The sequence below is a fragment of the Emydura macquarii genome, unplaced genomic scaffold (genome assembly GCF_026122565.2).
Source record: "Emydura macquarii macquarii isolate MOO-44397 ecotype Brisbane River unplaced genomic scaffold, CSIRO-AGI_Emac_v2 contig_1230, whole genome shotgun sequence".
Lineage (NCBI taxonomy): Eukaryota > Metazoa > Chordata > Testudines > Chelidae > Emydura > Emydura macquarii.
In genome coordinates, this window is record NW_027131367.1 from 11587750 (window position 1) to 11610371 (window position 22622).

The 22622-nt window shown below is 45.5% G+C and overlaps 1 protein-coding gene across 1 annotated transcript in view; it reads right to left on the reverse strand.

Moving 5' to 3' along the window:
• Nucleotides 1-22622, reverse strand: part of CACNA1G (calcium voltage-gated channel subunit alpha1 G) — a 163390-nt gene that overhangs the window by 76328 nt on the left and 64440 nt on the right. The window contains exons 10-16 of the mRNA XM_067547476.1: nucleotides 12755-12906; nucleotides 11482-11667; nucleotides 10443-10557; nucleotides 9305-9460; nucleotides 4270-4338; nucleotides 3239-3265; nucleotides 925-1018 (exon numbers count right to left, since the gene is read on the reverse strand). Of these exons, the coding sequence (XP_067403577.1) occupies nucleotides 925-1018; nucleotides 3239-3265; nucleotides 4270-4338; nucleotides 9305-9460; nucleotides 10443-10557; nucleotides 11482-11667; nucleotides 12755-12906 (799 nt within the window). The remainder of the gene's footprint in view (nucleotides 1-924; nucleotides 1019-3238; nucleotides 3266-4269; nucleotides 4339-9304; nucleotides 9461-10442; nucleotides 10558-11481; nucleotides 11668-12754; nucleotides 12907-22622) is intronic.

Consider the following 22622-nt stretch of genomic DNA (forward strand, 5'->3'; position numbering starts at 1 on the left):
TGACCAGGTAGGCGCTGGCTCTAAAGGAGCCGGCTCTAAATAGAACATGGAGAGGACAAGGGCCAATGACATCATTTCACAAAAAGGAGAGAACTCTCCAATGAATGGGACAAAGGAGTGCAAGGGAGGTTGAGGTTTTGTTTTAAAAGCAGAGACTGAACTGCATGGGGGCTCAAATAAAACTGTTTAAAAGATCAGCAGCCAAGAACGGACATTGGGTTGTCATCTGCTGCTCCAGGAGCACTCCCAATCTGCCAGCGGGACTCCCCCAAACTCCCCGTTCCAAAAATCTCTTCATCTCCTCCCAAGCTTTGCTCTCCACACTCTCCCCCTTCTCCTCCTGCAAGCTCTTTCTCTTCTTCCCGAGCTCTCTTCCCCTTCTGTACTCCTTCCTCCATGTGCTTGTACCTGAAGTCCTACTACCCTCCTGAGCGTGCTCTCTGACCCAATATTCCCCCTTTCCCACTGCGCTTCGTTAAGCCCAGTTTCCCCTCCTCCTACCTCTCCGAAACTTTTACCTTGTGGACAATAAACCTGTCCCTCTGCAAAGTTCACCCTGACCATGCCCTGTGCCTGCTCTCCAAGCATTAGTGCACTACAGCTCTCTGGCCTGTCAATATGCTAACTACAGGCAGCAGCTCTCTGCTGGTTCCCTCCCCAGTTATAAACCCCAACTCTCCAGTATACAGGCTGGTTCTTGGGTTTTACTGGGAGACAATGGACTCTAACACCATTACATATCTTTGCCTCCAGGTCATGATCCATGACTCATATTTAAAATCTGTTATACATTATTAGAGACTGCCATGGGCTGGGTGATGGCTTAAACACTCCCCCAAGAAGGGCTTTCCTCTTTTGGATGCATTGTTTCTCCTATCAAATGAAGTTGCTCTAGAAGGATTGACTTTCAGTCCTGTTACTTACAGGCTGGGTTCGACAAGTTTTTCTTGAGTCCACCCTCTTCTTCCAGGCTAGGAGGGAAAAGATCCCCCTCAGAATCAGACTTAGAAGCATCTCCCTAGAGCAGAACAGAGCAGCTTAGCAACCAGGATAATTGGCTACGTGTATCATGGAAATGCCTTCTGAGCCATGGGGTCCCATCGCCAAAAACACACCTACTGAGCCACTGTCACTTGTACCACAATGGGACGACCCCTTCCACACAATGAGGCATGCACAGATTTACACCACATACTGCTCACTATACTCCCAAAGGGCAGAGCTACTGCTACAGGCACAAAAAGCAGCCAGGGGACAGGGTCAGAAGACAACCCCTTAACGTCCTTTGCCGGAGCTGCACATTGGGCAGATACTGCGGAAAGGTCATAAACCCGGTGAACGTTCATTGGATGAAAAACTGACCCTTCTTGTCCTTCCTTGGACGTGGGGGATGTGCTAGAACTGTTTACACACAAGCACTGGCCATAGCTATTTCCACTTTATTTCCACTTTTCCCATTTTAAATGAAATAATCCAAACTTCAGAAAGTGGCATAAACTCTTGACTGTAGGTTGCAGCAGGTAACCAGTGGTAAAAAGTTATATGAAGCGCCATAAAAGCACTTGGTATGTGATCCCAAAAGCGGACGACCCAACAACAGCTAAGTAGGCTTCCCCAAGATGGCCTCTTCACCCAGTACTAAGTGGTACAACTGTCCTATTTATTTTGGGGGTTTACTTAGGGCCTGTTGTACAATTCAGCACGCCAGTAGTTGATGAGGGGTTTTCCCTTTTGGTCTTGGTCTGTCATCAGAAACCCATCCAGGAAACCAACTCGAGTCCCTCTTGAATGCTGCGTTAAATAATTCACCATCGCTCATCACTTCCATTGCTCATTGTGTTCTGCCAATGCCTATCTCCGGCATTGCCGACATAGACCCAATTGAGGCATTCCTGGCTCAGCCCTTTTTGATTCTGTCCATTGGCACTGAGGAAAGATACTTAGGGTGTGGTGTAATCACAATACATCAGCCAGAAATGGAGCTTGACAGAATTATTCCCACCTGAAGGGGGGTGATTTGCTGCTGAAACCATAATTCTGGCAAAAAGGCACCTTCCATTCGTATGCTGTATATTGGGCGGGGGAGAGGGGGCAATGCAGTGACAAGAAAGAAGCAAAGCAGAATTTTACTTTAGCTCTAGGAGAATCTAGGTGCACAAGAGAACCCGACACCTCCAGGGAAGACTAAGCTGCAGCACTAGGTGCGCTGGCCCACCCTAATGAAGTTTGGTGCTTGGGTACATCTTTGTTTTAAAAGCCAAGACAGGCCCCAGTTAGGAGGAAGGAGCTAGAGCAGAGGTTCTCCATCTATTTACCATGGCGGGCCACATATGCGGCTCTCTGTGTGTTATGTGGGCCGCATCCACACAATATATATCCTACTGTATGGCTCTGAGGATGTCACATGGGCCCCAGCTCTGTGCTGATTGGGCTGCAAGAGGCCCGCAGGTTGAGAACCACTGAGCTACAGTGACAGACTGAAGGAGAGGACGTTCAATACAAGACCCAGACCTCCATTCCGTATTCAGGCAAAGCCTGCCTGGAGATCAGTGGGAGTTTTGCTTGACTAAAGAGTCCAGGGTTGGGCCCGTATTCTCAGGGGAAAACACCCCTTCTTTGGTTCAGCCAAACAGTCGTGTTTTCTCCAGTCAAACTGTGGACTCTTAGAGAAGTCTCTTCCTGAAAACAGAGAGAGTGAAATGAAGTTCTGGTCTTTTAACTTTCTTCCTGCCCTGCAGGATCACCATGTTATTTGAGGAAACTCACCCTGCAGGGCTGGCAAAATTTTAAAGGGCCAGTACTGCACCTTTCGAGAAGGAATATTAAAATTAAGATTGGCTTGAATTTAGTTGGATTTTTAAATTCTTTGTCTCTTTAATGGAACACGGATTTCAAGAATTTTCTCCCAGAAAGCCTGCCAGTAATTACTCACTTCTCCTTAATGAGTAATTAAAAACAAATGAGTAATGCTAATAGTTTTCATTTATCTGTGTTCCCAAAATGTTCTGTCCCTGAGAAGAGAATCACTCTAGGGTGCTGTAAGAGATGCACATTAATAAAGGGGAGCAGAACCACATAGGGATTGCTACCTTCTGTCCCCACAGCACCAAACTCCATCTCTTTGAAGCATCCCACTGTAGCTGTGACAGAACATACCATCACCCCCTTTAATACAGCATGTGATATATGAAGTGTGACTGCAGGCAAGCATCTCACTGCAGGGTCTCGTGGTCATTACCTGTTCGTGTGCTCCCGGTTTGCCTTTCTGGATGGAAAAGGGATTACGAGAGAGAACATGCAGTTAAAATCCTTCTGAAATATTAGAGTATGTCGAGCTGGACCATATGGTAGAGTGGCTAAACCAGCATGTGCCAAAGAGGACAGAATATATCTGAACACAATAGAAAGTGTCTTTGTGCTAAAGTAAAAGCCAGAGCTTCCAGGAAAGAACAGAAAAGGGGCAGAAGCGAAAAAGAAAAGACGTATGAGAAGGGAAGGGGGAATAAAGGGCAGGAGAGGCAGGGTTTGGTTGGTGATAGATTTCATAGATTCACAGCTTCAGACATTTTAAGGCTAGAAGGGCCCATTATGATCATCTAGCCTAACCTCCTCCATAACACAGGCCAGTGATTCCAGCATCCAGCCGATAACACCTGGTGAAAGCTAGAGCATTTCTTCCATCAGTGACTACCGCAGCTGCCTCACTGCTAATATTGACTTCTCCAGAGCACAGTGCTCTCACACACGAGTGTCCACACACAGCCTTGATTCTAGGTCCATTCGGTCTTTGGCAGTTCTCTCTTCTCCCCGGCACATGCAGCTAGAGGGGATGGGACTGACATGCAGAAGGGCGAGGTTTTGTCCAAAAGCAGGGAGCTGCGTGCGTGATCAGGGAGGTGTTTGACAAGCATGTCTGGGAAACCACATCAGCCACACCTCACTTGGGAAACAATTGGAATCCAAATGCTTGATTTACAAAGGGCTGTTTAAAGAGGCATGTGTGAGCTCTCTTGACTGGGAAGGGTGGAGGCCTGTAAGAAAAGACGCCGGCAGCCAGAACAGCTTCAGATGATACTGGGGAGTCTGTGTTGGCCTGTCTGACTCCACAAAGAAGAAAGGGACTTAAAATCAAGGCTCGCTCGACAATGATGACAAAAAGAACAACAGCTACTACAATGAGAACAGTGTCATGGTGTGTGACCAATCACCACAGAGAGAGACAACTACCAGACGGGCGTTTGGGTGGGTTCATGCTGAGTTCTTACGTACCACCGACAAGTCGACAGGCAGCTGAATACAGCTTAACTGCCCACTCACGTCTTCTCGCTTGGTGATTTCCTGAAGTAAAAATGGGGGAAGGGAGAAGGGAGGAGGGGGAAGCGGGTTGATTTTTACACAATTTCAGCATCAAAATTGAGAGTTGATCAAAAAACAAAACGAGAGAGAGAGAGAGAGAGGAAAAAAAAGGAAGCAAAGTAAAAAGAAAAAAGGGTAGCAAAGGGTAACGTATACCCATCAGCAGCAATTTCATATCAAGATTAAAAAGCAGAATAGGTCACAACACACCAGACTTGTCAGGTGCTGTCGACTTCGTTCAGTGCAAGGGAAGGATGAAAGGTAGCGCAGCCCTTAGAAGAGATCGTTCTTACCCTTAAAATAAGCGTTTCAAAAGGAGTACTTGGTTGAGCTCCAACATGATAGCTGTTTGCGTTAATGAAATACCGTCTGATTATTAAAACCAAGTATGAGCGGGTTTTTTGAGGCTGTATAATGAGATCGGTATTCATTATGCTGTCATTAGACAGCAATGCATGCTTTTAATTCATATTTGATTAACACACAATATTGATCCCGTTAAAGCCAAATGAAGTAGCTGGTTTAAGGGAAGCCCTCAGAAACTTTTATAGTTTAGATATGTTGCTACTCTGCCTGGGCCCAGTCCTGTCTTCCTTAGTTAAAACTCTCACTGAAATCAGAGGGGAACTTGATCCAGAGCCCATTGAAGTCAATGGGAGTCTATTGACTTCAGTGGGTTTTCGATCAGGCCCTGCGGGTTTTGTCTGAGCAATGACTCCAAGATTGGGCCCAAAATACCTTGAGAACAACATTTTCATACCTACTTTATCCTTTTCCACTTGGAAAACACTAATCTTTACTCCCCTTTGCATTTCCCCTTCCATAGCAAAAGCTGATTCGACAGACTTGTGTTTACTTCTCATCATGTTCACTCATGTTTGGAGGAACACATACAGCTTTGGGAATGGCATTTTTAAATTCAGCTGCACACTACAGAGGAAATACGAGGAGTTTGCATATTATTTTTTGGGGTATCTTTCACCTATCACAGTAATATCTTGGTGCAGATTATGAACTGGGTAAAACTTTTCAACCAAAAATTTTCAGGGAAAAATGCATATTGGGGTCAACCAAAACATTTTGTATGTTGGTGTTGATTCTGGTGAATTGTTTCAATCCCCCCCCCCAAAAAAAACAAAAAAACAGACTAACTAAATATTTTTTAAAAAGGCAAAATGTTTTGTTTCAACATTTTCTAAATAAAACATTTTGACTTTTCCATATGAAATTACTTTTTGTTTCAAAATTACCTTTAATTTTTAAAAGAGAAAGTAAACTCAATCTAAGCAAGTTTTATTTGATGCAAAAAAATTCTTTTTTACTTTTTGATTCACCAAAAATTTCAAAAAATGTTTTTTTCTATTGAACCCAAAACAATTTTCCCCCTGATTTTCTGAAATTGCCAATGAATTGAAAAATCCATTATTTGCACATCTCCAACTACGCCAGTAATTAGCCCAGTTGCCAATGAGGTGCTGGATTTTGCATCCCTCTATAGATTAGAACAATATTTATGAATAGTAAGTCAAAATTTGGATTCAAACAGGATAGCAATGTCTTTCCAAGCATACATTATACTCATAATTTAAAGTATTACCAAATTTGATTCTAATAAAAACACACGTGAATAACCTAGCAAAAGATTACACAATTATCATTCTTACACAATTACGTACACAATTACCTGCATACACAATTATCCTTCTTAAGTAAGGCCCTACTTGCATTGTGGGATGATTGTCAAATAATTGCAGCTGAGTTGTGGAGAGTACAGGGAAATTGTGGAAAAGTAATAATGGGCTATATTACTTGCAGTGATTTGGAAAACCTGCTCCCGCCATCAGCCGTGCGCGGGGCTGACAGCCAGGACTCCTACCGTCAGCTGCCCGGCTGACAAAATTGTGTAGAAAGCCTAATATTGTGGGATCTGCAATTTCCGCAATGTCGCAAATTAAGTAGGGCCTTATTCATAAGGATAATCCCAATGAAAGTGATTGGAGTGTAAAAAGGAAAGGATGTGACAAAAATATATTACAAAATCTAAATCACTGATGAGTGAAAATTGATCCTTTTCCTCTGTTTGAGTCCCAGGAGAAGTCAAGGTTCTGTTGTCTCAGACTGTTTAGTCATGGTCTGATGCTACACCACAGACTCTGAGTTTTTAATCTTTGTTAATGCAAAAAGCATGCAAGTGCTCTACAAATGCATACACAACCCTGTCATCACTGCACCTTGGGCGCCTTGCGATGGGAAAGGAATTAAAGAACAACTGGCACAAACAAGGGAGACGAGACAAACTAGCAACTGAGGGCTGCCAGAGACAAGAAGAGAAACCAAGGGGAACATGAAATTGAGAGGATTACCAATGGAAGAATATGCTTCAGAGATAATATTATCATGAAGTCCCTCAGGAGAAGAGCTTTCTGTCTGACAGAAAGCTCTCTTACCAGGAGTCATTGTTTGTTTCAGAGATAAATCCCCCGGGCAGAGACCTGATAGTTCACTCAAGTAATATTGTACTAGTAGCTTTATCAAATGGAGTCACACAGCTCATCTTCCACACCTTAGAGCTTTTGTGGATTCAGGCACAAATTCTGAATCCAAGTAATTCACAGCATGCACATTAAACCCCTCCCCAGGCTGCATAAAATCCTGTGTGTGCCCTTTGCGTGCAATAGCCAGGTTACGACAAAATACAGTGATCTCTGGTGAAAGTTTGGAACAGGATTCTTTTTGTTTCTTAACTGCATATGTACATCTGCTGCTTAGCAACCAAAAGGCCTGCAAAGGCATGCACTAAAATTAACAAGGTGTTTGCAGCTTGAGGAAAGGCACTCAAGGATCAGAGAGATAAAGGCAGCATCAACACACTCTCAGTGAAGAAATCTGAAGGACAATGAAATAAAAAACCGAATACACCAGGAATATAGGGTCAAGGACCCAGGAATGATCACCTGAGATAAAAGTCTGGTGTTATTTACAGAGGGAGAGGATCTCATCTAATTTCACTTAGGAGATGGCCCCTGGGATGTGCGTTAGCAAGAAATGGAAACATTTTCGGTTGTGAAGCCGAATAATATAAAGAGGCAGGAGCAGATCCCCAGCTGCTGTAAAGAGATTCAGCTCTCCTGAAGGCAACAGAATAATGCCAGTTTACATCAGCTAAGGATCTGGCTCACAATATCCAGTAAACATCCACCCTACCTACCTGCCTACCAAATTCCAGTCATAATGACACTGGTGACACTGAAGAAACTTCGTCAGTATCAGTGGAGAAATCAGAATTTGGAACTAAAACCCTTGGCCAGATATTGGCCTCAGTTACACCAAACTAAGACTGATTCAGGGATGCACTTAAGCACATGCTAAACTTTGAGTTTGGGCATACATACCATCCACTTCAAGTTAAGCGTGTGCGTTAGTGCTTTCCTGAATGGGGGCCTAAATCAGGTGTAACTGCATTTGTCTTTAATGCAGTTACTCTGGATTTACAGTAGTGTTTCTAAGATTAGAATCTAATCTGACTATTCTGATGTCTGGAGGCAAACTAATTTCCTCCAAAAATAACTGGATTTGCACTCTCAGTGAAATGCTGTTACGCAGTAAGTGAAAAGAATTAAAAAAAAAAAAGTTAGGTACTTATTTAACGGGTAGTTGCAGTAAGTGATATGTCAATCATGTGGCCATTCTAGAATCAACGAACTAGCCTGACCACAGAGAGGTTCAGTTTCAAGGCAGACATCACTCCACAGGAGGACAAGTTATTTTTTTTAAACCGGCTTACATTCACTAAGGCAAAACATATGCCACCCCCTGAAAGGAAATCTTTCATTGTTCAGAGGAATCTGACAATGACCTTAACTTCATTTGCCATGACAGAAGAGACAACTTACAGAGAGAGATGAATATGATAATAGGCAATTAAAAATAACACACTAATCCAGGGCGAAATGACACCCATGCCTACAGCCTCATCCTAGAATTATTCAACAAGTTATCCCCTTAAATTGCACTTGAAAAATACAAAACCAATCAGGTTGTATAAATAGGTAGTTATGGTGTGATGGATTATTATGGCACAGGGAGGTGACAAATCTTAATGTTTATTATTCCCTCAACACACACATTCATCAGCTGAGACATCACTTTAAATCACAACCTGTACTACTAGATTCTGATGAAGTACAAGCCAGCACTATTCCCTATCTAAGCCCTTCTGCAAAGCGTAAAGTTCCCTTCTCCTTCCTCACTGACATTTTATTGTTTTTTGCATCTCTTAGCCTGTGGAGACCTGGGTCATAGGCAACCCTGATTGTCTGCTGGTTTCAGGGAGCCTGTTGTATATTCATTCACTATGAACCACATAGTTAGACAGACACAGGGGTCAAGTTCAGTTCAGATCTAAGACCTCTTCTCTAACTTCCCACAGATGCTTACAGAAGATAGAGGCTATTTAACAGAGGCTCCCAGCCTTGCAAATCAATCGACAGACTAGGAATAACAAAGTTAAAAATGTGCAAAAGTGTCACTGAGTTGCAAGCAGGAAGAAATCCACGAACACAGACCATCAAAAAAGATAATAATGCCACTAATCTCTCACCAGCCGGCATAACTTTTCAGGGATGGCTTTTAATCTGGCTTCTGAACACAACCAAGTCCCTTTCAAAGACATTCTTAGAGCATTTTATTCCATCAGCACTGACTGACTCACAGCTGAATCCTTGCAGTTATATTAATGCTAACAAAGCTTTTCATTTAAGCTCAGTTAAACGGCCTGGTTTATTACACATGGTCCTCGCTAAGAAAAAAAAAGAGTTAATTCCCTTCCCCCCCATTTAAAATAATCGGTTTCCCTTCTGTCAATCTAAATTCCAGATAGAAGTTGGTTCTGGAACCTCCCACGCTCTGAAAACAAAGAGGTAAAGAGGGGTATTCTGTAGGCTTTTACCTCAGTCTGGAAACCTTCCACCAGAATGGCCACCAATAGATTGAAGAGAACATAATTCCCAAATGTCATGAGGGCGATGAAATAGAGAGCGGCCCAGGAGGAGGTAGATGCCATGCCATTGTAGAGGACCTTGTTCCAGTCTTCCTGAGTCAGGATCTACAGAGAAAGGGCACCATGAGCGCTAAGGGTCAGCAGAACAGCGCAACATTCTCTATTAGCCCGGCATTCTAGGGACCCTCATAGTTCTTACATGCTCTTACTTATGCTCCAGGTGGGCAGAGCTGTACGTCTTCAGCCTTAAACAGGCTGACACCCTACTCCCAGGGAACCCAGCACACTGGTAATATGTCATACTAATGCTGTACATTTGTGTAGCACTATCCTGCTTCTCGTCAGCCCTGGTAGGGAGAGAAGTGCACTCACGTTCCACATGGGCACAGAAGGATTGTTACTTGGCTCAGGTCACTCATTGAATCAGATCAAAGACAGGGATAGCACCTGATGCCCCACTCACTCCCTCCCTCCCCACTACCCCACACTGACACGCTAACCCCCAGGGTCCCAAGTTGCCCTAACTCTGGGCATGGTACTCCAACTGATATCAAGGCCCGTATAGAGCCTTAAATGACTTAAATTTCCTTCTGTCTGCAAAGACAGATAAAGATCCACCAAAGACTCTGAATACACAGTCCAGATTTGCCAACAGCAATACAATACACATACAAATTATTGCCATAAAACAGATTCTCCTCACTAAGGAAACATGACTCCAAGATGTCTGTCTTGCTTTGAAGTCCTCAGTGGACTTGTGCTAGCCTTGCTCACAGACCTGTCCCTTACTTCCACTCATCATATTCCCACTCATTTGGCACACTGCCCACCCCTCTGTCCCTCCTCACAGTCTTACCTTTACTCCTGCAAGAGCTTTCCCTTCTGCAGCTTTGGATGTCTCCTGTAGTTCCCCTTTCATCAGATCTCCATTTATTGTCTAGTATCATCAGAAAACATTTCCTCCCCCTTGTTGAAACTGGTTGGTTTCTCTCCCCCTCAGCTATTAGTTTTATTGAGCTCTGTAAAGCATTTTGGAAAACAAACCCAAACTCTCCCGCATCCTTGCAGCCCCATGAGTGGGTTGTACCTGGAAAACTGTGACGATAGCCCATAGCAAGGAGTCAAAGTTCTTCCTGTCAGGCAGGGTGTCTCCGTCTCGCTCAGAAGCAAACTTACAGCCGAAGAGATGCATCCCCAGGATACTGAGTACAAGAAGAAGCCAAGACTGGTTTGAAGATGATGTTAAAGAAGCAGCGTGAAGTGCTGGCCCTCTATGTCTCAGGATACTGTCTGCCTAGCAAACAGTTATTGGGAGCAACACTTTCCTTCATGGAGGAAAGAAAGCTTTAATTTGCTTTCTGTCAACTCTCCCAACATCAGTGTATCTTGGGTAAGGGCAGCCCTAACCCCTGTATCTTGGAGAGGGACTCATCTAGGTTGGATTTCAAGCAGGTTTGGCTTATTAGAAAGATAGGGTTCATTTTCAATATCTGGACCTGGGTTTGGATTTCCAGCACCCCTAAAGTTCAGGGCTGCTTGAATCTTTAGTGGATCCAATCCCAAACCTTTTGCACAGAGAGAAGAGGCCAGGTGAAGGCTAAAGAAATGATGCAAAGTTGATAAAAGAGCCATGTGTGAATGAGACTGATTCAGTTAGGTTTATTCTAGGAACATTTGCTTCTCTGCCCTTTGAAAGACAGTGTTTTGGTCAATGATTCCTGCTTGCCCTCTGAATAACAGCAGGAATGTGATATCATTCACCTGCTGCCTTGGAGTGATGCCCGTGGAGGGATCACCCAGCAGAAGGGATTTCCCTTGAGAACGCCCACACAAACACAGACATGACATTTGGCAAGCATTGCAAGATTCTAGCTGGGGCAGGAAGCCCAGTGCCAGGTGCTGGTCTGCAATGCCCATATCTATTACCATTCGGTTCAATGGAGGCTACTGTGCTTCTCATTCAGCACTTCACTTCAAGACAGCACAGTTAGAATTATTTATCTTTGAGAGCAATCATGGAACCTATGGGTCCTCTTCACATTCTTGTCTAGACACTGGACCAGACCTTAAAGCACAGAGCAAGAGCAGGGCATGAAAGGAAATCAGAGTCCTTACCACGTACTCACCTAAAGATGAAGATGAAAAGCATCAGTAACATGCAGAAGGTGGCCACGTTGTCCATGGTCTTCATAAGGACCACTAGCTGGCGCTGGAGGGCAGGCATGAAGCGGACCAGCTTCAGGACTCGCATAAGACGGAAGGTCCGCAGAACTGACAGGCCCCCACCTTGCTGTCCCACTATCTCCCAGACGCTGAGGAAGAAAAGAGATGTACAGTATAGGACTCGGTTTTGAAAAGGAAGCACTGAACATAAATGCACATAGGCAGCAATGAGAGAAAGGGAGAGAGAAGCAAAAGGAAAGGTCCACTCTCGCAGCTGGTGAAGCTCTAAGAAAATTGGGATGTGAAGTACAGAGCCTGTCTTGGAGGTCTGTACTAACAATGCCTCCTGATACCTGAATTAGAGTCAGATTTGCAAAGAGTGGAATCCCACTGGAGCGTGCCAAAAACATGCCTGCAAATCGCTGAGTGCATCTGCATGCACAATAGCCGTGTCTGCATGTGGCTAATGCAGAAATGGGCACAAAGACCTACCTAGGCACATAACGAGACATTTGTCAGCTGAAGAGTTCGGGTCTAAACTTTCCCAATAGCTGGAGGTGTTTGGATCCAGGATTTGTTGATTGATTTTTTTTAGAGAGAGCCCCAAACAAAAGCACAAACAAGCAACCAAAAAACCCACAAAAAAAGCCATGGCCTTTAGTGGTGTGTGTGGTCATTTTCTGCAGGCATGTTTGATATTCTACAGTAGACGGTATAAAATATGTCATAGTAAGTTAATTAATACTGCATAGGGAACCAGGGATGGTCCATTAGGGTTCCTACAGAAGGTGAAAATAAAGATCCAAGGATTCAAATTCATGATATTAATGATGCACAGAAGTCAGAGAGACAGAGTTTGTATACTTTGAGGTGCGGGGGAGGAATGTGAAAGAAGAACTCAGAGGTAGGCATAGATATGTGCGAACAGAAAGGATACATGCTATTAAATAAGGCTCTGAATGAGGTATCACAAAAAGGCACGGCTGGGCACATGGAAAACCTAGGCAAAGGGCCATTATACTAAGGATAGCTGTCTACATAATGAACTACCAAAGACAGGGAAAAGGTGGGTTGCTACAGAGTGTTTTCATAAGGTAGAGAAATGTAGGATACAAAAAGTAACAAAGGAGCACAAGGGCCGAAGTGGCCAGAAAGGCCATTCTATCCATTATCCTATGTTTTAGTTTAACAGCCCAGGGGAGCGAAACTCTTGTAAACAGAACACCACACAGGTACCTGATCACTACAATGATCCCATCAAAGATGTTGTATGGATTTTTGATGTAGCCAAATGGACCATACACGAGGACTTTCAGCAGCATCTCCAGGGCAAAGAGGCTTGTGAAGACGATATTACTGATCTCCAGGGCATTGGTGAGTTCCTCAGGCTGGGGTAAAGAACAAGAGGGGGGAGAAAAAAAGTAATTACATGATATGGATCTACTCTCTAGATGTGCTCAGATTTAGACCAGAAAATAGACCAGGGCCAATTACAGGAGGATGTAAATAGTGATGTAAAATGCATGTCACTAAGAGTGTAATTTACACCAAGTAAGTCAAAGAGCAAGGTAGCAAATGGAAAAATTCCAACAGGACAGTGTAAAATAAAGCACCTATTATAGATTACAGAGGTAAATCCACCCATTACATCCACATTAACTGCAGCATCACCGCTTCGATGCCTGGTGTGATGCCATCAATCATGGTCATTTTGGCTGCCACAACGGCCCTTAGTAGACCATATGCATTTGATTGATTGCTCCTGTAACAGGAGGGGACGTTTGTCCAATAGAGAGACTGAGCATTCTCTGTAACTCACGCAGAGATTATCCTATAGAGAGGGGGAAATCACACACATCAATCACGGGTCTATTCTTTAATTTACTTGGTATCTTAATTTTACATAGAGACTAATGCTAAGATTTTCAAAAGTGATTAGTGATTGTAGGTGACTAATTTGAGATGCCTCAGAGGAACCTGACTTCCAGAAAGTGCTGAGCACCCTCACAATGAAAATCAGATGCCTTTAAGATGTCTAAGTTGGGAACCTAAAAATGGAAGTACCCCAAAATCCCTAGACACTTTTGAAAATCTTACTCTACACCTACACTCTATACAGAATTAGGCAAAGATATAAGCAACTGGAAACAGGGTCTAATAATGGGAAGAGTCAGGCACAACCTTAATAATAGGCAACACTACCAGACCTGCATATAATACTTTGAGCTTTTCTAATGCCTTTCACCCAGGGATCTCAAAGCACTTTACAAACACTAATTAAGCATCTTGACACACATGTGAGCCAGGCACCAATTATTATAAACACATTACAGAAGAGTAAACTGAGGCACAAAGAGGCAGAATGAGTTATCTAAGGTCACATAATGATTCAATAGCCGAGCTAGAAATAGAACCTGGGAGCTCTGGCTTCATTCTCCTGATTTTGGCCCCTACCAGCAAAGTATTCAAGCATGTTAAATTTAAGCAACTTTACAGCTGACAAAATAAAAACAGGAAAATCCTAAAATGAGTTGGCAATTTAGTCTATAACCTGGTGCCTCTGTAGCATGTACTGCAGGGCTATAAACACAAGAGTTCCCACTTTTCGGAAACCATGCAAGACAGGAACAGACGTGTTGCAACATCTAGGCACAACGGGGTGATTCAAGGATGTCACCATAGCTTGTCTACAGAATGTTGTCACTTGCAATCATTCTGTGTCTCAGTGCAACAAGATACCAGAGCGAAAGGAGGTTTTATAAATACACAGATTGGACAGACAAAGCCATTTTTTGCATTTAATTCTCTTTCTTTGCTTCTTAATGTCTAACTCTCCACAGATGTACACTTAGTCTTATATTTCACTTTGCCTGCCTCCCTCCTGGCACAATATTTACTCTGTAAACTTGGACCAAAATCATTTTGACATCGGAATGTTATCCCTACGGACTTGCACTGACATTGGCAGGAGTTTGTTATGACAAAGCTAAATCCCAAGCAAGCGATTGGGGAAATGGCTGTGTCAGAAAAGAAATGTTATGGAAGGGAACTACCGGGTGTGCTTAGCAGATATTGTTTGGGAACTTATAATCCTTCAGCCATTTCAAACTACTTTTGATTCCCTTCATGACATCAACAGTGCTCAGTCCACGAAAGAGGCTGGATCTCAGAAAATATTTATTTTTTCAAGAACAAAAGGGGGTGGACAACAAAAGATTTAAATGTTCTGAAGAGAAACCAGAGGGAAAGAAAACAATGGGTTATATCGATTCTCATCTTGATGTGTCAGTATTTATGCCTGTCATTTTCATCAGTAACTAAATCTTGGGGCTAGTGTCTGACATACCAGTCCAAATTACTTTTCTTTCTGATCTCGAGTTAAAATAAAACTGCCTTAGCTCACGCTATTAAACACATTGTTGGTTTAAAATGATATATGTACTGAAACACATGCACAAAATCATAAATCAGCTGAGAATTTGTATGTCACGTTCCACCCTGGACAATTTCAAACGGTCAAAAGTCTGCACTTGTCATGAAAATTGCCAACTCATTCATAACTGCAGAAGCACAGAGGCAGCCTGTGCTGTTATTTTCATTATGGCAGCTATTCCACCGTGCTCTTGGACTCTTTCCTCCTCCTGCATCATCACCAGTAATGTGGAGCCTATGGGCCACATTCTGCCATCAGCTACACCTGTGCAATCCTTTTGCCTTAAAATGAAATGTTACCGTGTGTTTATAGGGTTGCCCATGTATAACTGAGGGAATGCAATGAGAACTCAGTTAACTTTGCTGATAGTCTCCCTCTCCCATAGCTGAGCTCTCCATTCCTGGAGGATGAAGGAAGGTTCGTTAAAAATGCAGCCAGCCAAGGAGATGATCTAAGGTTAATTACAAAATACTACTACTACTACTTTGCACTTAGCTTGCACCTTTCATCTGAAGATGTCAGTGCATTTTACAAACCTTTGAATTAAGACTGGTACGTGGCTAGGTACCACCTCCACTTTATACAGGGAGAAACTGAGACACAGAGGCTAAGTGATTGCCAAGTGATTACCCCAGGTCACACCAGGAGTCAAAGACAGACCTGGTCGCAGAATTTATGGCTGATATTTCCAAAAGAGTTTAAGGACCTAGGCTTCAAATTCCCACTGAAATTCAATGGGAGCTGGGCACCTAACTCCCTTGGGTACTTTGACTCCCCATCCAGGCCCATCCCTCTCCTAAAAGCAATAGCTATGTAAACAGTGGCAGGAAGGAGAGGCTGCACTCCCCACATTAGAGACGTGCATAAAGCAAGCAATTAAACAACCTGCTCTGGGTGGTGTCTAATCCCAACACGTACCAGACACTGGTTTTTTGTTTACAAGTGCCCTGCACAGCTTTAACTCTGGTAAGTGGAGAGACGAGTACAAGGACCTCTCAGTGGGAATCAGCCAGTCTCCCCACTCATTGCCAGAAGGACCGGAAAGCATTGTTAATAATCATCCACAGCTCAGAAGGGCTTCACCTGACAGATGCTGTTATAAATCATCTCAGAAAGCAACATCCCGAGGTAACCAAAACCTGTAATTGGTGTCACTGCTCTGGCTGGAGTTCAAGCTGTTGGAAAAATCATTCTGGGGCCAGAAAGATGGTCTGGGAGCTGAAGTGGGGAATACAGGTGGCTTATGCTGTTTATCTGGCAGGAAAGCCATTACATGTGAGAAAACGTGAAAATAACCTGCTTTCTGCATTACAAAGAGCAAAGGTGTCCCCCTGTAGCCTGCCCTGCTCATTAGGGGGCTCCATGGATCCTCTAACTCCAAGCATTTTTGGTATTTGGGAGGTGGAAGAGAGAGGGGGATTGTAGGTGGATGGGCAGTGCAGATGTTGGGAGCTCAGTACCCATCATACCGGCATCCATGCTATGGCTGAGGGTTTATCCCTCGATCTCATCAAACACCACCTGAGGAACAATACAATCTATCCTTTTCCCCCTTCCTGGGAATCCCCTCATGGCTGTCCCATGGCTGACATGAACTGACTCCAGGTCACTCTCAAGGAACAACCGCCCACGTTCAGCCTGTAGTGCTTTCCATTCAGGCGCCCTTTCATCACCATAGTACTTTGTTTACCAAAGTACACGTGGTCTGAGACTGTCAAAGCTGCCTAAGAGGACATGGACCAGTGATTCCCAGTTCCGGGTCCAAATCCTCATAGGCAGTTTTAACAGTCTCAGCTATCACGTTTCCAAGAAGAGAGACATAAAAAAAAAATACGACTTTCAGCAGCTTCTCCTGCCATAGGGAATGTCCACACTGCAACTGGAGGTGTGGCTGCAGCACACACAGACATACCTGAGCTAGCTCGTGCACATATCAGCGTCAGGATCTGTAGATCTAGAAGCCAGGGTTGTAGGGTTCTAGGTGGTGCGTGCCTCCATGTCACCCCCAGCGAGCCAAGCAGAGCAGCATCCAACAATTACTGGAGGGTTAGGCACTGCAGGAAGTACCAGCCGAAGAGGCCAGAGTGACAGAACTGTGTGGGCTGCCTGATTAAATATTGATGTGGACCAAACCAGGAAGTTGCGCCAGGGAGCCTTCTAGGTAACAATGCAGACACTGCCTTGCTACTGCTACAGACCTCCCCTTTCGCCCCATCTTGCTGCAGACTCCTGCCTTCGACCCTAGCCCATCGTGATCTTGGTATCCATCTCCTGATTTTGCTGGTAACTGGTTCCGCCTCTTGCCTTCGATCCTGGCCCAGTGGACACTACTGGCCTAGCTGCCTACGCCTTGGTCATTCCAACGAATAGAGTGAGCTGCAGCAGCAGGAACTTCAGAGTGGGCTGTACAGGCTCGCCTGGGACCCGGAATAATTACTTGGGCAGCTAGCTTGCACTGAAGTCTTTGGTGCTGTAGCTTCACTGCTACTGGTACCCACACCAGCTAGATCAAAGCTAGCATAGATATCTCTGCATTTGCTGCAATCCAAACCTCCAATTGCAATACAGACATACCTTAAGAGATGGTGAACATGTCAAGTCCTCTCTTTAGAGAGCCTGACATAATATACCTGGGATAGCCAAATTCCTGACAAAGAACCAGTTCCTAGAATATGCTGCCAAGTGGGAAATGAAGTTACACATCCAAGATCAAGTTCTTCTTCCCCACACTTCCATAAACAAGAGAGTTTGTTTCAAACACTCAGAGAGGGCCCTGAATTTTGGGGGGGAACTGCTGATTTTGGAGAATACAATATTTATTTGGTTTAATATAATTCTCAGTGCAAAGCATAAGCCTTGCTTGCAGCGTGATACCACCTGCCCACCAATTAGATTAAAGTGCATCTATCATAGATTAAGATTCTTCATTCATAGAAGATTTTGCTAATTCTCTCATCGGCCATAGCAGTGACTAATTAAAAGGAAAGCTCCCCTACGATTAAACCACAAGCACCTTGAAAGAGTGAGACCTAAATGTGATTCAGATGAAATATCAAATGCTCTACAGCAGATTTTAGCGGAGGCTTTGGTGAATACTGAATTCTGTTTCCAAGGCAGCCAGTCTTACAGGCTATATAGCGGTAGTGTCCAGGAGATTGTCCTGCATACATCCAATGCTAGTAATGGTGGGTTTGTGTGTGCACTATGTATAATGTATATCAACATCCGTTGATATATGATGGAGTACAGAGACGTGCTCTGGCTGCATGTATGATGTGAAAAGACAGCCCAGTGTCTCTCATAAACACCATGTGGATAGTCAAATGTAGGTTTTCAAACTTCCTACAGAGGACAATATCTGAGAGCACCAATAAGATCCTACTGTGGTTGACTGAGCCATTCAGGGCATCCACTTTGGCTGTAAGGAAATGATTTCTGCTGGTCTGGCTCCTGTTCTAGGAGAGCGCAAACTTACCAGCACAAAGCTCCAAGCCTGTGGTGGGGACGGATCTCTGCAGGGCATATTGTGCCTGGAACTTACAGAGGTGAAGTCATTTCCTTTTTCCCCATTAAGCAGAATTATCCAGATGGGATAAACCTCTCTCGCTGCTCTGACTGGAGAAGCTTATTGAGCCCTATTGATTCCAAACCCTGCAAGTCGGTGGGAAGCAGGGCAGAGCCAAGTAATATGGGCAACTGGAGAGGAACAAATGAAGCTTGAGCTGTTGCTGTCAAACATCCAAAGCCAGGCTCTCCCAAGCCTAGACTGACGAGCCTAGGGAGAAGCAGCAGTCAAACACTCCTTGTGGTTCAAAGACATCTCCTCTTGGCAGGAGCGCTCTCTCTGGGTTGGCTCAGTTATTATCAGTCTGAGTTGGAGCCTCCTGAAGAGAGGGCTGTGACCAGTAGGGTACTGAGGGAGGGTGTGGGGAGCGGGGGGCCAGGCCGACCCTTGATGCGCAGGAGGTGGGGGATGCAGGAGGTTCTGAGGGGCACTCCTCAGCACCTCCATGCGTCACGATGGGCCGGCCAGGCGCGTCTCTCCCAAGTTGGGAGGGTAGAGGTCACCCAGTCTGAGCTGGCACCGGACTGCGGGGTTGGAGCGGCAGATAAGCACCGGGCCAGCCCATCACGACGGGCGGGGGGCACAAGAGGCTCTAAGGGGCACCCCTCAGTGCCTCCCCCCTGTGTGTCATGACGGGCCAGGGGGTGAGGCTGCTCCCATCCAAGCTGGCGCTGGGCTGCGGGGCTGGAGCGGGAGAGACGGGCACCATGCGGCGGGTCAGTGCAGGGAGGGGGTGGAATCCTCCAGGCTGCGAAGACAAGCGACCAGTGGGCTCAATCCTGTGAAAAGGGGGATTTCAGTCATCCTGGTTGAACACATGGGAAAAGGACTTGTAGGACGAGAGGACTGGGAAAAGGACAAGCTGCCTTGTAGGAGGTAGGCTCCAGAAAGCATGCTGGGATTTTGTTTTATACGTAACCATGTGTTTGCTATAGTCTGACTTACCTTCATTTGAATCTCTGTTCTTTGAAAATAAAGGTATTCCTCTTTTCACTATCGCAGGGCGGTGTGTTCAGTGGAGTGGGCATCCGGAATTGCATGTTGCATGCCGGTGTGAACTATTCCTTTGAGGGTAGAGGATCTGAGAGCTCTGTGAGCATTCAATGGAGAGGCGACTAGCACTCCAGAGGGATGCTCCAAGGACTCGGGTGTTGGCGTGCCTATCTCTAAGCTGCAGAGAGAGAGCGAGGCCTGCGGGGACCCGGGAGGCAATGCTTATGTTGCCAGAGGCTGGTGGAGTCAGAGAGCTGAGCTACAGCAAGCACAGACAAGACTGCCGGATGCTAAGGGCAGGTGGCAGCGAGGTGTCTCACAACCCTGAGTACCGTGTGCCCTTCTTGCAAAACATAGGCGGCAAGGTACATCTATGCAGTGGTGTACTGAGGGTCTCTGGCGCCTGGGGGCCAAGCCTACATTTGTGCCCCCCCCCCCCGGCCTCTTGCACCCCCCATGCAGGGCAGGAGGGATCCTAGTGCTGCCCCCCACTGCCCCGGGGAGGGGGAGTCTGTACCTGCAGGGGGGTGTGAGGCTGGGGGGGAGGGGCGCAAATACAGGCTTGGTTCTCTTCCCCCCCATCCCCCAACACACAGAGCCCACTTCTCCCGCTCCAGCCCCGTGCCAGCTCGGATGGGGGCGGCCTTACCCCCCGGCCTGGGGGGCTGGGTTCATGACGCGTGAGGGGGGGGGTTCTGAGGGGTGCCCGGCTCATAGCCTCCTGCGCCCCCTGCCTGTCGTGAAGGGCTGGCCCGCTGCTTACCCGCTGCTCCAACCCCGCAGCCCAGCGCCAGCTCGGACGGAGTGGCCTCTACCCCTCGGCACTGACCTGAGGAGGCTGGGGGCACCGGGCCGGCCCTTCACAACGCACGGGGGATGCTGAGGGGCTCCCTCAGAGCCTCCTGAATCCCCCGCCTTCTGTGCATGGTGAAAGGCTGCCCTGGCGCCCTTCCGCAAGCTGGCGCCCAGGGGCCTGGTTCCCCCCACTCCTCCGTCGGTACACCACTGCACGTAGGAGAGTGAGAGTAGCTATAGAGAATGAGAGTGGCCGTATGTGTATGTGATGGGAATGAGCTGCAGGAAAGATGGGTTTGTAGTTAAGGCAGTGGACTGGGAGCTCAGAAAAATCTCCCAGCACTGCCAAGGATTTCCTGGGTGATCTTGGGCAAGTCATTTCATCTCTCTGTACTTCTGTTCGTCTCTCTGTAAAACGGGAATAATCATGCTTCCTTTTCTCCACCCATTGCCTGTCTTACTCATTTACATTAGATGTAAGGTTTCCAGGGCAGGGAGTTGCTCTTGCTATGTGTCCATACAGCACCTCCTGCAATGGGGTCCCAATCTCAGCTGAGGACAGGACCCCCGTGAGCCAGAAGAACCTCAGACTGAACTGTAAGAGCCCAAAACTGGGAAGATGCCACCTGAACTTCTTTGCTGGGTTTTAAAAGCCAGATCTCTCCTGTACGTTCCTTAATAAAAAAAGGACTATTGCAAAACTTTCCAAACTCCATTCTATTCCCCACCCCCTTCCCTCCACACACACTTCATGGGTACTGCGGGTAGCTCTTCACATTGAACTGATGAACTCCCGGTTTCCAAGAGACACAGTCTGTAATCATTCAACACGTGTGACCTAAGCCAACGTGGTATCTTTTTTTGAACATGATAAGACTGCCTGGCTTTTTCTTTTCTTTCTTTTTTTTTTTTTTTTGTCAGACTCAAAGCTGCCAGCACTCGTCTTTTTGTGACAGCAGGTTCTCTCTGCTCAGCTGTAAGATTTGGTGAAAGAATATGGCTTTCTCTGAAGAAAACTCTAGTTATGCTTAAACACAGCCTGGCTGACCAGCTACATGGAGGTTAGCCCAGAGAGCCAAACTTGGGGGCTAGAACTTGGCCAGAAATGTTTTTCAGGGCACAGCTGCTGACCAGAGAGGACCAAGATCACAAAAGGGGAACACATTTTTTCTGCTATTACCAAACATTGCATCCAGGGTCCATCAGCAGCCAGAATGGCAATTTGGCTTTTTAAAGTATGATGGTCACAACTGGGCCAGTTCTATTAATGCATTTGCCTTTTTCTTCTTCTTCTTCATTTTTTTTTTTAAATCAGCCAGTGAACTAGACCAGCCACTGGGTTTTGATCGGAAAAGTGCTTTGCTGCATTTAGAGAGGGAATTCTAAGGTTTGGATAAGGGTAAAATAGGAGCATGAAGAGATGGAAACAAACAGGTTCAGTTCCAAGAAACACAGCTCTCAGTAAAGTTGTTACACATTCAGCAGGGAGATAAGGTTCGCCTATCTAAAGCACAGCAAGCAGAGACCCTGTAGCAGAAAGAGGATTGTGCTTCTTTCACAGGAGGCTTTGAAAACTCCGGAGTTACTGGAATGAAGGGAATGAGGTGCCACAATCCCTCTATTTATTTGAGAGTTGATTCCTCTCATACAGGCTGTGCCTGAAGAAATATGTGCTTCTATCAGCACTACTCCAACCCCTTGATCCTCATGGTTCTCTTTCCTTCCAGTCCATGTGAGCTAATCTTCTCAATCAGATGTTCCGAGCAGAGAGATTTATTTCTGGGCAAAACCAGGTGACTTTGAATGTTAATTTTTGTGTCTGCAACTTATTTCTATTGGGACTGTGAGCACAGGGTAGCAAGTCTCTTCTGACTGAGCAGTGCGGAGGATAAAAAAGGGGATTTGGGGAAAACACTGTGGAGAGCAAATGATTTCAACCCCACATCCCTACATGCATGAAAATAAGGGCTGCTTGTGTAAGGCATCTTTTCCCAAACTCCTGAAAGACAATCCTCGCTTCCAGGGAAATGAAAGCAATCACTCCTCGACCTCCTGGCCATGTGTTGCAGAAAGCCTGTATATCTTTATTTATACATCTTCCACGATACCTCACCCTCTCTACTGTAGGAAAGACTAGTGTAGGTCTTTCCCAGTCAATTGTGGGAGAACTTGTCAGTCTCCACGCTTCTGCCAAGGACAATCAGCCCTCTAGTGGTTTAGTACCCTACACCCTCACTTCAACGTGGGCAGGTGCCAGCGCCTGCCTTCTCACCTACACATCCCACAGGATAAAGCAGCCTAGCTTAAAGCACCTTCAA